Raw genomic sequence first — 15720 nt, 5'->3', positions numbered from 1 at the left:
GAGCCGATCCCGCCAGACGAGCCGTCCTGGGATGTCCTGCTGACAACCAGCAGGTCTCCCATCGCTGTAAGGAAGGACTCCTCGAGTTATAAAATTGTTGTTTTTAGGTCCTTGGGGGGAAAAAAGTTAAAAATGGGTCGGTTGTTCATCGTGTTGGGATGATGGGAAAACCACGATCCCTCCAGGAGTCACCTCTTGCCTTGACGCTGGTTTGGTGTTTCAGGTTGGTTTTTATTTGTCTTTAGGGTTGGATTGTTTTGTTTTCTTTCTCTCATCGATTAGATTTCATCGTAGGCTCCTTTCTCAGCTTCATTGTTGCCATGAGACAACAACAACAAAAAAAAAAAAAAGGGAAGGGAATAAAATCCAATAAATTAGGCATTTTGCAGTGGAATTAAAAACCTCTCCTTTGTGAAAGGACTCTTACAAACCTCTCTCCCTTTCTGCTCACGAGGCTTGGATTAAAAAAATAAACAACCCCATGGAGATATAAATATCGGAGATTCCCCCCCAAAAAAAAAGCCTCCAACAGCATCTCTCCTCTTGGCTTGCTTTTTGTCGTTTGTCTCTGTTTTCAGCAAGTTTTCCTTTGTTGGCCAACTCCTCACCAGGCACCGCTCTCCGGCGGCATGCGCCCGCGCCGGCTTCGCCGTTTCCTTGTGTGCGTCTTGGGATCGCTTCCTGTGGCTTGGGTTTTGTGGGTTTTTTGGTGGTGGTGGTGGTGTTGGGTTTGCTTCATTTTTTTTTTTCTCTGTTTTCTTGTGGGTTGTTTCGTTTCGTTTCATAGCGTTTTGTTTTGTTTGTTTGTTTTTCTTCTCCCTCCCACCACGCCCGAGGAGAAAGCACCAGGAAGCAGCACCGGGTTCCGGCGCTGCCGTAGAGGTCTGAGGTAAGCTGGGGCCGCGGCGATTGACCTCCGGGTCTCAGATCCAGCGGCTGTAGGGCCCTGTCACCTTGGTGTAGGCATAGGAGGACACAGTGATGGCAGAGTTGGTGGGGATAGCCACCGCCTGCCGCGTGGGGACCGAGTCCCTCCTCTCCTTGCTGGGCGCCTCAGTGGCCAAGGCGCCACCCCACTTGCGCTTCTTGGCGAAGGCTTTGGCGTCTGGCGGCAGACCTAGGCGCGCCGCCTCCTCCTGCCGCGCCCGGGCCCGCTCTGCCAGCTGCTTCACCTTGGCCTCCCACAGCGCCAGGCCGTGGTTGGGCTGGTTCAAGTTCTTGTGTTGGTAGAAGACCAGGGAGATGCGGGTGGGGTGGCAGCGGTTGGGTTTCTTCAGCGGGGTGGTGGCGTGGAGCTCGCGGCGGGCACACTCGATGAGGATGGAGCCGTGCGCGGGCGCCACGGCCACCCCCCCGATGTTCTCGTCCAGGAAGTTGTGCTCGCTGTCCGACCACTCCTCCTCTTCTTCTTCCTCCTCCGCCTCATCCTCCTCTTCCTCCTCTTTCACCGCCTTCTCCGGCAGATCTTCCTCCAGGCTGAAAGGGTCCCACGGCTTGTCCCGGTGGGGTCCCGCAGCCCCCTTCTCGCCCACTGCTGCCTCCCATGGCTTCTCCAGCAGCCCCGGGCTGGGCGCCGGCGTCCTGCACTCCTCTGCCTTCACTGAGCCCCAGGGCTCCTCTGCAAAGCCAGGCAGTCCTGGCAAGGCCGAGCTGAAACCCAGCTGCCCCAGCAGGCTTGGGGTGCCCGTGCCGGCCAGCACCGTCTCCCCCAGTTTGCAGGGGCTCCATGGTTTCGGCAGCAAGCCTGAGCCGCGCGCCTCTGCCTCTCCTGCCATGACGTTTGGCCACTGCTTCTCTGGCGGCGGCAACTGCGCGGCGGCATCGAAGGCGCTCGGCTTCTCCCTCCCGCCTGAACCCGGCACCAGGGCACTCCACGAGCCCTCCGCCGCATTAGTCCTCTCCGGAGAAGCTTTGAAGGGGCTCCACCGCTGCTCCGCCCCAACGCCGCGCGCCGGGACAGCCGGCAAGGCTAAACTGGTGGCGGGCACGGCCGCCGCGCCGGGAAGGGGCTCGACGGCAGCGGGAGGGTCTGGAGGCTCCTGCTTGATGGGCCGGTTGGAGAAACAGTTCTGTGCAAACGGCGCCGCCTGCTCCGAGGCCGAGCTAGTCCTGTGCGCCGTGGCTGCCGCCGCTTTCTGCTGGCTAGCACAGCGGTTGGCCCGCTCGTAGGTGCGCTGGTGATGGTTTTTGCTGCGGGCACCGTGTGGGGCGGGCTGGGGGAAGTCGGCATTGCTGTAGGCGTGGTTGAGGTCCTCCTGCAGGGCCGAGACGTCAGGTTTCTTCTCGTAGCCGTTGCTCACCCAGCCGCCCCCGCTCCTGTCGGGCGCTCCGTAATTGAGGAACTGGGAGGGGAAGACGTGGTGGTTGCTGGAGAAGCCGTAATAGCCGAAGGAGGGGAGCGTGAACTTGGAGTGGAACCCGTTCACGGAAGGCAGATTGGGCTGTGCATAGTAGGAATGGTAAGAGTAAACACTGTTCATGCTGTAGGGGTCGGAGGGCCGGCAGCTGCCCAGCACCGAGTAGCTCTCCACCACCGCGTTGCCGTTGTACTTGAAGGTGTTGAAATGGCTCTGAGGCTCCACCTTGATGGAAGGTTTCAGTGGCTGCGGGGGCAGCCCGCTCTTCAATGCCATCCCTGTGGGCACAGCACACACACGGCCCCCCGTCACCTGCCGTCCGAGGAAGCTGCTGGCGTGGAGCCAGGACCCCAAAAAACTCAGCCAGGCTCAAAGACCCCACGGTGCTGGGCAGAGCTCAGCATCGCCTGGCAGCGCCTGGAGTGCTGGCACTGATTCACAGCCATGGTCTGGGCTGTGGTGACAGCTCCACACTGCACCAGTGTGGAACACCCCTGGCAACCCAGAAGTGCCATTCTGTACCAGTACAGGGGAACACCCCCAGGCACCCCACAAGTGCCATTCTGCAGCAGCATAGGGGAACACCCCCAGGCACCTCAGCAGTGTCATCCTGCACCAGCACAGGGGAGCATCCCCAGGCACGTCAGAAGTGCCATCCTGCACCAGCACAGGGGAGTGTCCCCAGGCACGTCAGAAGTGCCATCCTGCACCAGCACAGGGGAACACCCCAGAAACCCCATAGATGCCATCCTGCACCAGTATAGGGGAACATCCCAGGCACCCCAGAAGTGCCATTCTGCGTCAGTACAGGGAACACGCAAGGTACTCCAAAAGCACCATTCTGTACCATTACAGAGAACACCCCAGGCACCCCAAAAGTGCCACCCTGCACCCCAACATGCTGAGCACTCAACACCACCACCCCAAGAAGGCCCCCAGCCACATGCCCATCCCCTCCTCACGTGCGTTTTGGATGGCTCGGGGTGGCAGGACCTCGGCTCTGCCCCCCGTTACCTGCGTTTTGCTGGAGCATGGGGAGCTCCAGAGCTTCCTGCTTGATCTTCTCTGGTGTCAGCAGCTTCTCTTTCTGCAGCTTCTTCCTCTCAGCAGCAGCTTTCCTGGCTTCCAGCTGCCTCTGCCGGCAGGACTTGGCAGGCTCGGGCAGTTTGCGGACCTCACGGGGGAAGGAGGTGAGCACCTGGATGGCTCCGCTGCCCACCTTGGCGTTTTGGTTTTCCTCACTGCCAAACTCATCCGTGCTGGACATCTTGTAGAGGGGGAGGACGTGCAGCTGCTCATCTTCTGGGATCTTCCCCACCACACGGTTGTCTTCCTTGGTCAGAGTGCAGACCTGAGGAGCACAGCCTGCCATCAGCGGGGCACTGATGGAGGTGGGGCAGGGAGCAAAACGTCCTCCTCATGCCACTTGTGGATGTGCAACCACCTCGGGCTGGCAGCCCCCAGCCTGCACCAGTCCAGAGCTGGCATTTGGAAACCTCCCACAGGGTTTAGGTCAGACAAATAATGACCCCAGTGACCAGGGAGGAATAAGGCCATGGACCTGGGAGGAGTAAGTTCATGGACCAGGGAGGAATAACTCTGCAGACCAGGGAGGAATAAGCCCATGGACCAGGGAGGAACAAAACCATGGACCAGAGAGGAATAAGCCCATGGACCAGGGAGGAATAACTCTACAGACCAGGGAGGAGTAAGCCCATGGACCAGGGAGGAACAAAACCATGGACCAGGGAGGAACAAAACCATGGACCAGGGAGGAATAACTCTGCAGACCAGGGAGGAATAAGCCCATGGACCAGGGAGGAATAACTTTGCAGACCAGGGAGGAATAGCCCCAGGGACCAGGGAGGAGTAAGTCTGCAGACCAGGGAGGAATAAGTGCAGGGATCAGGGAGGAATAAGCCCATGGATGAGGGAGGGGTAACTCTACAGACCACGGAGGAATAAGCCCATGGAGCAGTACAGGCGAGGGGTGAGCTGGGGGGAAGCAGACATTTCTCAGCAGCTGTGGCTGCCTGGGCTGGACCCAGCAGAGTGGAAGTTGGCCAAGGTGATATCCATCTACAGGAAGGGCTGGAAGGAGGATCTGGGAACCTACAGACCTGTCAGTCTGACTTCAGTGCCAGGGAAGCTGATGGAGCAGATCATCCTGAGTACCATCCCAGCACATACAGAACAACCAGATGATCAGGCCCAGCCAGCATGGGTTTATGACAGGCAGGTCCTGCTTGACCAACCTGATCTCCTTGTGCAAGAAGGTGACCCACTCAGAGATGGAGGCCAAGCCATGGCTGTTGTTCCTCTGGTCTTTAGTAAATCCCTTGACAAGGTTTCCCACAGCATCCTCCTGGGGATGCTCATGGCTTGGATGGGTGGACTCAAAAACTGGCTGATGGCCAAGCCCCAAAGAGTGGTGGGGAATGGAGATAAATCCACTTGGCAGCTGGTCACCAGTGGTGGTCACCAGTGGTGTTCCCCAGGGCTCAGTGGTGGAGCCAGTTCTGCTTAACATCATCAGTGATCTGAGGAGGGGATCCAGGCTCCCTCAGCCAGGCTGCAGACAACACCAAGCTGGGTGGCAGTGATGATCTGCTGGAGGGTTGGAGGCTCTGCAGAGGGATCTGGTCAGGCTTGACTGATGCCAAGAACAATCACAGAAGCTTTGATAAGGCCAAGGGCTGGGTCCTGCACTTGGGCCACAACAACCCCCAGCAGCACTCCAGGCTTGGGGCAGAGTGGCCAGAAAGCTGCTCAGCAGAAAAGGGCCTGGGGGATGCTGGTGGACAGAAGCTGCAGATGAGCCAGGGTGTGCCCAGGTGGCCAAGACGACCACCACCAGTCTGGTTTGGGTCAACAATGGTGTGGCCAGAAGCACCACCAGGGAAGTGACTGTCCCTCTGGACTGGCCACTGGTTCAGGCTGCACCTTGAGGGCTGGGGTCAGTTTTGATCCCCTGGCAGAGGGGTCGGAACTGGATGATCTTTAAGGCCCCTTCCAACCCAAGCCATTCTATAAATGTTTGGATCCCACCAAGCCCTGCCAGCTGCCTGCTTACCACTGTGCAGCCATTGTAGAGGTTGTGCTGGTCCTTGTGGGCATGGGCACAGAAGTCCATGCAGGCTGTCACGCCCGAGAACGGCCTCCCCTCCTTCAGGCCCAGCCGGCAGTCGATGGCTACGTCCTCATTGGTAACCTGGCAGCAGGAGCAGAGTGCTCTGGCTCAGATGAAAGCTCCTGCCTGGCATCACCCTGCTGCCCTGGCCCAAAAGGGCACAAGAGGGTTGGGCAGTACCTGGTTTTGGTAGGCTTGTGGTGCCAGCCTCTTGTAGAGCGGAGCAACCTCGGTGGCCAAGTCCTGAAAGCTTTTCCGGAGCAGCTCTTCCTGTACCAGGGACAAGAGGAAGATGTCACCCAGGGGTTGGCAACAGGGATGGAACTGTGCACAGCAGGGGGCATCAGACCCTTCCCACAATGTCCTCCAGCACCTAAAGCAGGTGGCATAAATTCCTGGTGAGGTTTTGGCCACTCAGACTCCAGCCTGTTGTGCTTTTTTTTGTCTGACCCACGAGTCCCCTGGCATCAAGAGGGACAGGGATACACCAGAGAGTGGCCAGCAGAGGCTATGAGGATGCTGAAGGGACTGGAACATAGGTGTGGTGATGAAAGGCTGAGAGCCCTGGGGCTGGTTAGCCTGGAGAGGAGCAGCCTGAGAGGGAATCTGATCAATATCTGAGGGGTAGGTGTCAAGGAGAAGGAGCCAGGCTCTTCTCAGTGTGTCCTGTGATAGCACAAGGAGAATGGACACAAACTGGAACCCAGGAAGTTGCACCTCAACATGCAGAGGAGCATTTTTGGTGTGAGGGTGCTGGAGGCCTGGAGCAGGCTGCCCAGAGAGATTGGGGAGTCTCCTTCTCTGGAGACTTTGAAGACCCATCTGGATGTGTTCCTGTGTGACCTGCCCTAGGTGACCCTGCTCTGGCAGGGGTTTGGACTCAATGATCTCCAGAGGTCCCTTCCCATTCTATGATTCCCTGGGGTTTCTAGACACATCCCACTGGAATCACTCCCTACCAGCACTTGCTGTCACACCACAAGTCCTGGCTGTGGGACACCAAGGTGAACCTGCCTGCTCTCACCAGGTCACCTTTCTTCCCTCCCTCATCTTCCTAATTCATAGCACCACAGTATCACAGTACCACTATCAGAGGCTGGAAGGGATCTCCAGAGATCATCCAGTCCAATCCCCTTGCTAGAACAGGATCACCCAGGAATGGTGTGGAATGCATCCAGGTGGGTTTGGAAAGTCTCCAGAGAAGGAGACTCCACAACCTCTCTGGGCAGCCTGCTCCAGGCCTCCAGCACCCTCACACCAAACAGATTTCTCCTCATGTTGAGGTGAAACCTTCTCTGTCAAGTTTGTATCCATTGGTTCTTGTCTTATCACTGTGCACCACCACAAAGAGTTTGGCCTCCTCCCCTTGACACACACCCCTCAGATATTGATAGACATTGATCAGATCCCTCTCAGTCTCCTCTTCCCCACACTAAACAGCCCCAGGGCTCTCAGTCTCTCTTCACAGGGGAGATGCTCAAGTCCCCAAATCATCCTCATGGCTCTCCCTTGGACTCTCACCAGCAGGTCTCTGTCTCTCTTGAACTGGGGAGCCCAAAACTGGACACAGGATTGCAGCTGTGGTCTCAGCAGGGCAGAGCAGAGGGGCAGCAGAACCTCCCCAGCCCTGCTGCTCACACTTCTCTTGCTGCCCCCCAGGCTGCCATTGGCTCTCTTGGCCCCACGGGCACTTTGCTGTCCCATGCAGAACTTGCTGCCCACCAGCACTCCAAGGTCTTTCTCCATGGAGCTGCTTTCCAGCAGGGCAGGTCCTAACCTGTCCTGGTGCCTGCTGTTCTTCCTCTCCAGATGCAGGACTTGTCCTTATTGAACTTCATGAGGTTCACTTTCCCCCAGCTCTCAGCCTGTCCAGCACAGCCTGAGAAGTGTCAGCCACCCTCCCAGTTCTGCATCATCAGCAAACTTGCTGAGGGTACTCTCAATCCCCTCAGCTAGGTTGCTGATAAAGATATTGAACAAAACCTCATCCAGTACAGTACCATTCATCAAAAATCCCACCAGAAATCCTATTTTCAGGCTTCCCCTCTCTGCCAAACATGGAGCTGGGGTGGGATAAATCACAGAAACACAGAATCACAGAATCAGCCAGGTTGGAAGAAACCTCCAAGATGATCAAGTCCAACTGCTCACCCAAGCCTAACTAATCAACCAGACCATGGCACTAAGTGCCTCATCCAGGCTTTTCTCAAAGACCTCCAGGAACGTCAACCCCACCCCCTCCCTGGGCAGCCCATCCCAAAGGGCAGTCTCTGTGTCTGGAAAGAACTTCTTTCTAAGATCAAGCCTAAACTTCCCCCTGCACAGCTTGAGACTGTGTCCTCTTGTTCTGTTGCTGGTTGTGAGGGAGATGTGGTGGGTTGAATTTCCCCCCTCCCCAACATTAACTTTGCCAGACCAGCTCAGTTGGAAGCAAATGGAGCTGTATTTACAAACAGAACTACAATCTGGAATGGAATGCAATGGATATGTACAACACACACAGCATTTGCAAACATTTACAGTTGATAAACAGCACAAAGACCACCCCCCAGGCCAAAGACCAGGGGAGCTGCAACAGCTTCTCCCTGCTCCTCTCCCTACCCCCTGTACACAAAGGGACAAGAGAAAAGAAGAGCAGAGCAGTTGTTGTTAATACCAATCACAACAAAGCAGTGCAGCCAAGGGCAGCAAAGCCAGGAGAAGCATCAGCCAGAGCCAAAGAAGCAAAAAGAGAGAAAGTTTGTTTTCCAAACTAAATCTTATAGAATCATAGAATCAACCAGGTTGGAAGAGACCTCCAAGATCATCCAGCCCAACACCTGTCCAATGGGATTGCTTAGAACCATCATCATTTTCCTTTTCACACACAGGGGTGATTTATTTACATTCTACTACTTTCTGCTCGAGATCTGTGGAATGTTTTGAAAGGCACAGCCCAAAACTACCACGGGAGAAGAGACCAACCCCCAGCTGGCTACAACCTCCCTTCAGGTAGTTGTAGGGGGCAATAAGGTCTCCTCTGGTCAGGAGCTACATCTCCTGGGGTCACTCACCTCTTTGGGGTTGTCCCCCACCAGCCTGAACTTGCGGGGGGTCTTGCTGCGGGCGTACTTGCAGCCGTTGAAGTACATGCTCCAGGAGCAGCCGAAGGAGAAGGAGGCTCCACAGGTGTTGGGGTCCTTGCCCTGGCAAGCACAGGTCCGGCTGGGGGAGGGACACCAGGGGAGGAAGGTCAGGGGATAGCAGCTGGCAAAGCCCCTTCCCCACCCCCTCCCCACTCTGGTGGGTTGAAAATTCCACCCCCCACCCCTGCCAACGTGAACTTTGCCAGAGCAGCTCAGCTGGAAGCAACTGGAAGCTGTATTTACAAGCAAGGCTACAAGCTGCTGTGGACTGCAATGGAGGTGTCCAGCACACACAGCAGTTACAATATTTACAGGGATTTACAGTTGGTAAACAGCACAAAGACACTCCCTGGCCAAAGACCAGGGGAAGCTAAGAGATTCTCTCTCCCTGCCTCCCCCTTACTCCCCTGTACAAGAGGGACAAGAGAAAGAAGCAGAGAGATATTTTGTTAGACTTAGCCAAAACAACACAGCCAAGGTCAAGCAGAAGCCAGCAGCAGCACAAAGTTAGCACCTCCCAGCCCCAGGAAGCCAGAAGAGAGAGAGATTGCTTGGGGAACTAAACCTTATGGCAGATATCTCTCCAATGGGATTGGTTAGAATCATCTTTATTTTCCTTTTTACACCCAAGACTGATTTAGTCACATTTTTACCACTTTCTGTTCAAGCCCTGTGGAAGGTTTTAAAGGCAGAGCCTAAGGCCAGCACAGCCACTCACTCGTCGTTGAGGCCGCAGCGGCGGCTGGTGGGGTTGCCGTACTTGGTGAGGGTGTCAGTGAGCTCCTGGTAGAGAGTGTCCCCCAGGGTGCGGGGGATGCCCTCCCAGGCCAGGATCAGGATGATGATGACAGCGTTCTGGCAGTGGTGGCCAGCCCGGTGCCGCACCAGGCACAGCAGCTTCTCCTCTTGGTTGTGTCTCCGGATCACCTGGGGAATGGAGGAGCCCAACCATAGAACCAGAGAGTGGGGGCTGGGGTGGGGTGGAGTGGGGGGCGGGGGGAGTGGGTTGGGCTGGGCTGGGTTGGATTGGGTTGGGTTGAGTTGGGTTAGGTTGAGTTGGATTGGGTGGGGTTTAGTTGCGTTGGGTTTGGCTGAGTTGGGTTGGGTTGGGCTGGGTTGGGTTGAGTTGGGCTGGGTTGAGTTGGGTTGGATTGGGTTGGATTGGATTGGGTTGGGTTAGGTTGGGTTGGATTGGGTTGGGTGGGTTGGATTGGGTTGGGTTGGGTTTAGTTGGGTTGGGGTGGGGTGGATTGGGTTGGGTTGGGTTGGGTTTAGTTGGGTTGGGGTGGGGTGGGGTAGGTTGGGTTGAGTGGAGTTGAGTTGGGTTGGGTTGGGTAAGGTTGGGTTGGATTGGGTTGGGTTGGGTTGGGTTGGGTTGGATTGGATTGGGTTGGGTTGGGTTGGATTGGGTTGGGTTGGGTTTAGTTGGGTTGGGGTGGGGTGGGGTAGGTTGGGTTGAGTTGAGTTGGGTTGAGTTGAGTTGGGTTGGGTTGGGCAGGGTTGGGTTGGATTGGGTTGGGTTGGATTGGGTTGGGTTGGGTTGGGTTGGATTGGATTGGGTTGGATTGGGTTGGGTTGGGTTGGGTTTAGTTGGGTTGGGGTGGGGTAGGTTGGGTTGGATTGGGTTGAGTTGGATTGGTTTGGGTTGGGTTGCATTGGGTTGGGCTGGGGTGGGTTGGGTTGGATTGGGTTGGGTTGGGTTGGGTTGAGTTGGGTTGGATTGGGTTGGGTTGGGTTGAGTTGGGTTGGGTTGAGTTGGGTTGGGGTGGATTGGGTTGGATTGGGTTGGGTTGGGTTAGGTTGAGTTGGGTTGGGTTGGGTTGAGTTGGGTTGGGGTGGATTGGGTTGAGTTGGATTGGGTTGGATTGGGTTGGATTGGGTTGGGTTGGGTTAGGTTGAGTTGGGTTGGGTTGGGTTGAGTTGGGTTGGGGTGGATTGGGTTGGGTTGGGGTGAGTTGGGTTGGGGTTGAGTTGTATTCTCCCCCATGGGCTTTGGGTCTCTGGGGTGGGGCACATTCATAGATTCACAGAATGGGTTGGGTTGGAAGGGACCTTCAGGATCATCCAGTTCCGAACCCCCTGCCATGGGCAGGGACACCTCCCACCAGCCCAGCTTGCTCAAGGCCTCATTCAGCCTGGCCTTGAACACCTCCAAGGAGGGGGAATCCACAGCCTCCCTGGGCAACCTGTTCCAGTCTCTCCCCACCCTCACTCTCAAGAATTTCTTCGTCAGCTCCAGGCTCAATCTCCATTCTCCCAACACAAAGCCATTGTCCCTCATCCTGGCACTCTAAGCCCTTGCCAAAAGTCCCTCCCCAGCTCTCCTGGAGCCCCTTCAGCTACAGAAGACTGCTCTAAGCTCTCCCCAGAGCCTTCTCCTCTCCTTGCTGAACAGCCCCAGCTGTGGCCCAGGGGCTGCAGGCAGGGATGTGTCCTTCAGCAACTGCTGGGAGGACCCAGGGAGTTTCCCCAGGGGTGGCCTCCACTCTCACTTTGTCCTTGCCAGCTGCAGAGTGAGGATCCTGCCCCTGCCTGCTGTGGCCACCACTGGCTGGGGGAACCTCCTCATCCCCAGGCAGGGAGGGGCTGGGCAGGAGGACTTTGGGATGGGAGGAGAGCTGTCCCAGGCACTCACCCACTTGGCGATGGGGCAGCCCCGGGAGCTCTTCCCCTCCTTCCCTGTGTAGATGACCTTCTCGATGCGGATGGCCTTGCCCTTCTCACCATACCTGCCAGGGGAGGGGCATCAGGAGCCCCTGGTCACCTTCACATGCCCCAACTCCCCCTCACAGGACACCATTCACCCTCATGTTGCCCCCAGCCCACCCTCACAGGGTCCTACACACCTTCAATTATCCTCACAGGTACCCATAGGTCCCCCACAGGTCCCCCACTTGCCCTTATGTCCTCACTCATCCTCACAGCACCCACTCGCTCTCACAAACCCCCACTCGACCTCATGGGACCCCACTTGCCCTCATGGACCTCCCCCCACTCACCCTTACAGGACCCATTCAAGCTCAGGGTCCACCAACTCACCCTGCAGGCCCCCCACTCATCCTCATGGGTCCACACAGACCCCCTGCTGATGCCCCACTCACCCTCATGGGTCCACACAGACCCCCCACTGAACCCCCACCGAACCCCCACCGACCCTGATGGGTCTACACAGACCCCCTGCCGACTACCCACTCACCCTCATGGGTCCACACAGACCCCCTGCTGAACCCCCACTCACCCTCATGGGTCCACACAGACCCCCCACTGATACCCCCCTCTCACCCTCATGGGTCCACACAGACCCCCTGCTGATGCCCCACTCACCCTCATGGGTCCACACAGACCCCCTGCCGACCCCCCACTCACCCTCATGGGTCCACACAGGCCCTCACTGACTCCCCACTCACCCTGATGGGTCCACACAGGCCCCCCACTGAACCCCCACTCACCCTGATGGGTCCACACAGGCCCTCCACTGATCCCCCACTCACCCTCATGGGTCCACACAGACCTCCCACTGACCCCCCACTCACCCTCATGGGTCCACACAGACCCCTTGCTGATCCCCCACTCACCCTGATGGGTCCTCACAGGCCCCCACAGGCCCTTTCTCACCCTCCCAGCCCCCTGGATGGGTCAGGACAGGGGCAGGGTCCTTACCTCTCCTCCATGAGCTCGCGGATGGAGGCCACGGTGGGCCCTGAGCCCAGGTGTGTGTAGTAGGGCCCCTCGTCCTTCTCCACAATTTGCTCTGCACAGGCAGGAGAGAGGACAGGCATTTGGGGGCTTGCACCTTTGGCAGCTGCCCCAGAGGACACCAGCCCCCCAGATGGAGCACTTTTGCACCAGAACTCAGAGGTTGCTCAGTGGTGTCTCCCCCCAAGAGAAGCTGCAGGCAGGGGGTTGTTACTCTTCATTTTCTGCTCTGGAAGATGCTGCCAGCACTAAAATGAGGCTGGGGAACAAGGGGATAGGTGCTCAGACCCACACTCATTAGCACCCATCCCCTTTGGGGACTCCAAAACCACTGCAGCCACTGCTGCAGCCCCTCCAAGCATCCTGGCAGCAACTGGGGCTCCATCCTGGCACGGGGGACTGGCACCAGCATGGTGCACATTGATGAGCTCCACCAAGAAGTGATTGGCAGTGGTGGGCACAGCACAGAAGCCCGCTCCTCATTCCCTGCTCCCCACCAGTTCCCACCTGGGCACCTCTTTGGCCCTTCTCACTGGGGCCAGCTCCATCATGGGGTGATTTTGGGGATGAAATCTCCATCTGCCTGCTCTAGGGATTGGGAATGCTCATGGGATGTCCTGAGCTGGCTGGGCAAGGAAGGAGCTGCTGTGTGGGAGAGAGGCTGAAGGATGCTGGGGCAAGAGGAGAAGGATGCTGAGGCTATAGAAGGATGTTTGGGCTACTGGAGAAGGATGCTGGGGCTGCTGGAAAAAGATGTTTGGGCTACTGAATAAGGATGTTGGGGTACTGGAGAAGAAGGCTGGGGCTACTGGAAAAGGATATTGGGCTATGGGACAAGGATGCTGGGGCTACAAGAGCACACTGGGGCTATAGGAGGATGCTGGGGCTGCTAGAGAAGGATGTTTGGGCTACTGGTGAAGGATGTTGGGGCTACAAGAGATCGATACTGGGGCAAAGGGAGACAAATGCTGTGGCTACAGGAGAAGGATGCTGAGGCTACAGGAGAAGGATGCTGAGGCTACACAAGAAGGATGCTGAGGCTACACAAGAAGGATGCTGAGGCTACAGCTGAAGGATGCTGAGGCTACACAAGAAGGATGCTGAGGCTACAGCTGAAGGATGCTGAGGCTACAGGAGAAGGATGCTGAGGCTACAGGAGAAGGATGCTGAGGCTACAGGAGAAGGATGCTGAGGCTACAGAAGAAGGATGCTGAGGCTACAGGAGAAGGATGCTGAGGCTACAGGTGAAGGATGCTGAGGCTACAGGAGAAGGATGCTGAGGCTACACAAGAAGGATGCTGAGGCTAAACAAGAAGGATGCTGAGGCTACACAAGAAGGATGCTGAGGCTACAGGAGATGGATGCTGAGGCTACACAAGAAGGATGCTGAGGCTACAGGAGAAGGATGCTGAGGCTATATGAGAAGTATACTCAAGATCCAGGAGAAGAATGCTTGAGATGGGTGAGAAGGATGCAGGAGCCAAGTAAGGATGCTGAAGATCCAGGAGAAGGCTATAGGAGGATGCTTAAGGCATGGGATAAGGACTCTGGACCTACAGCCCTGCCAACACCACCTCCTGCACCTGCCCAGCAGCAATCCCCTCAGGAACTTCTGGGGGACAAAGGTGCCAGGTCAGGAAGCAAAGGTTGCTTGAGGCAGCCCCAGGGAGCCTGGGGTCGATGCCCAAGGCAGGGAGCTGCTGGAACACTGCTGGCTGGGAGGCTCTGATGGCTCTCCCCATCCCTCTGCTCTCAGCAGGCTGATTTTCATTCCCGTCATGTCCAGCTGGCTGGGAGCCAGGGCGAGGAGAAAGCCAGGCTCAGCTGGGCTGCAGCTGTCCAGACACAGATCAATACAGGCCAGGCAGCCAGGGCTGCTCTCATTACAGGCACCTCATAAAGCACCCAGCCCTGGCTCCTGCTTCACTGCTTTCTCACCAGCTTTGCCTGGAGAAAATGGAGAGAGAGGGCAGGAGGAGGAATCCCCCCCCACACACACCCCCCTCTCCCAGCCCTCCCCCCACAAACCATGCTGCCAAAGAAAAAAACAACTTGAATCTTTGCCTGGCACCATGAAGCAAAATAAACCTCCAAGATCAATTTGAGCAGCTCCAGAAAAGCTTTTTGCTCGCTCAGTACTGTTTGGGCTAATTACTGCTGCTATTAACGAGCAAATAAATAAGTAATCATAAGCCCTGCTACTAAAGTGCAGCCTGAGCACAGCCTGAGGCCATCCCTCCCAGCAGTGTGGGGCTTGTTTTTTCCGGCTGGATGCCCCAAATCCTCACCCTGCTCCTCCCAGGGGAGAGGGAAGATCCACCTGCTCATGCTCACATGGAGGTGGATGGTGTTCCCCAGGGGCCAGGATTGGGGCCAGTCTTGGTCAACAGCTTCACCAATGACCTGGGTGAGGGTAAAAGTGAACCCTCAGGCAGTTTGCTGATGGGACCAAACTGGGAGGAGTAGCTGACACCCCCCAGGCTGTGCTGCCAATCACAGACCTGGGCAGGCTGAGAGCTGGGGGAGAGGAACCTCATGGAGTGCAACCAGGGCAAGGGCAGGGTCCTGCCCCTGGGCAGCAACAACCTCCTGCAGCAGCACATCTGAGGGGGCACCTGCTGGGAAGCAGCTCTAGGAGAAGGACCTGGGAGTGCTGGGGGACAAGAAGATGCTCAGGAGCCAGCAATGTGCCCTGATTGCCCCAATGGTGTCCTGGGGGTCATGGTGTGGGCAGCAGGGTGAGGGAGGTTCTCTTCCTGCTCTGCTCTGCCTTTGGGAGGCCACATTTGGAGTCCTTGCTCCAGTTCTGGGCTCCCCAGTTGAGGAGAGACAGGAAACTGCTGGAGAGAGTCCAGGGCAGGCTGGGAAGCTGCTGAGGGGCCTGGAGCAGCTCTGGGAGGAGCAAAGGCTGAGAGCCCTGGGGCTGAGAGCCTGCAGAAGAGCAGCCCCAGAGGGCAGCTGAGCAATGCTCAGCAAGAGCTAAAGGAGCTGTGGGGGGCAAGAGGCTGGGGCCAGGCTCTGCTCACTGGTGCCCAGGGACAGGACAAGGGGCAAGGGACACAGACTGGCAGCCAGGAGGTGCCACCTGAGCAGGAGGAGAAAGTTGTTTGGTGGAGGCCTGGAGCAGGCTGCCCAGAGAGGTTGTGGAGTGTCTTTGTGTGGAGAGCTTCCAACCCCCCCTGGGCATTGTGCTCCTGGGCAAGCTGCTGTGGGTGCCCTGCTGGAGAAGGGGGGTTGGGCTGGCTGAGCTCCAGAGCTCCCCTCCCACCTCCACCATGCTGGGATTCTGGAATTCTATGACTGCAAGGACTGGGTGAGAGATCTCAAGCACTTGCTGCAAAGCCTAGGACATGCCAATACAAACTGAAAAAAGGAAAAAAAAAAAAAAAAAAAAAAAAAAAGAAAAAACCCA

General features: G+C 56.9%; 1 protein-coding gene across 1 annotated transcript in view; it reads right to left on the bottom strand.

Annotated features, from left to right (window-relative positions):
• Window positions 1-923: 923 nt before the first annotated feature.
• Window positions 924-15720, bottom strand: part of TET3 (tet methylcytosine dioxygenase 3) — a 30174-nt gene continuing 15377 nt past the window's right edge. Inside the window, 8 exon segments of the mRNA XM_054396597.1 lie at window positions 924-2635; window positions 3372-3708; window positions 5431-5568; window positions 5668-5757; window positions 8541-8691; window positions 9331-9539; window positions 11248-11341; window positions 12273-12363. Coding sequence (XP_054252572.1) covers window positions 924-2635; window positions 3372-3708; window positions 5431-5568; window positions 5668-5757; window positions 8541-8691; window positions 9331-9539; window positions 11248-11341; window positions 12273-12363 — 2822 coding nt within the window.

The sequence above is a fragment of the Indicator indicator genome, chromosome 38 (assembly GCF_027791375.1).
Source record: "Indicator indicator isolate 239-I01 chromosome 38, UM_Iind_1.1, whole genome shotgun sequence".
In the NCBI taxonomy this organism is placed as follows: Eukaryota; Metazoa; Chordata; class Aves; order Piciformes; family Indicatoridae; genus Indicator; species Indicator indicator.
Note: the sequence above shows the minus strand (reverse complement) of the source record. Positions and strands in the feature narration are given on the sequence as shown.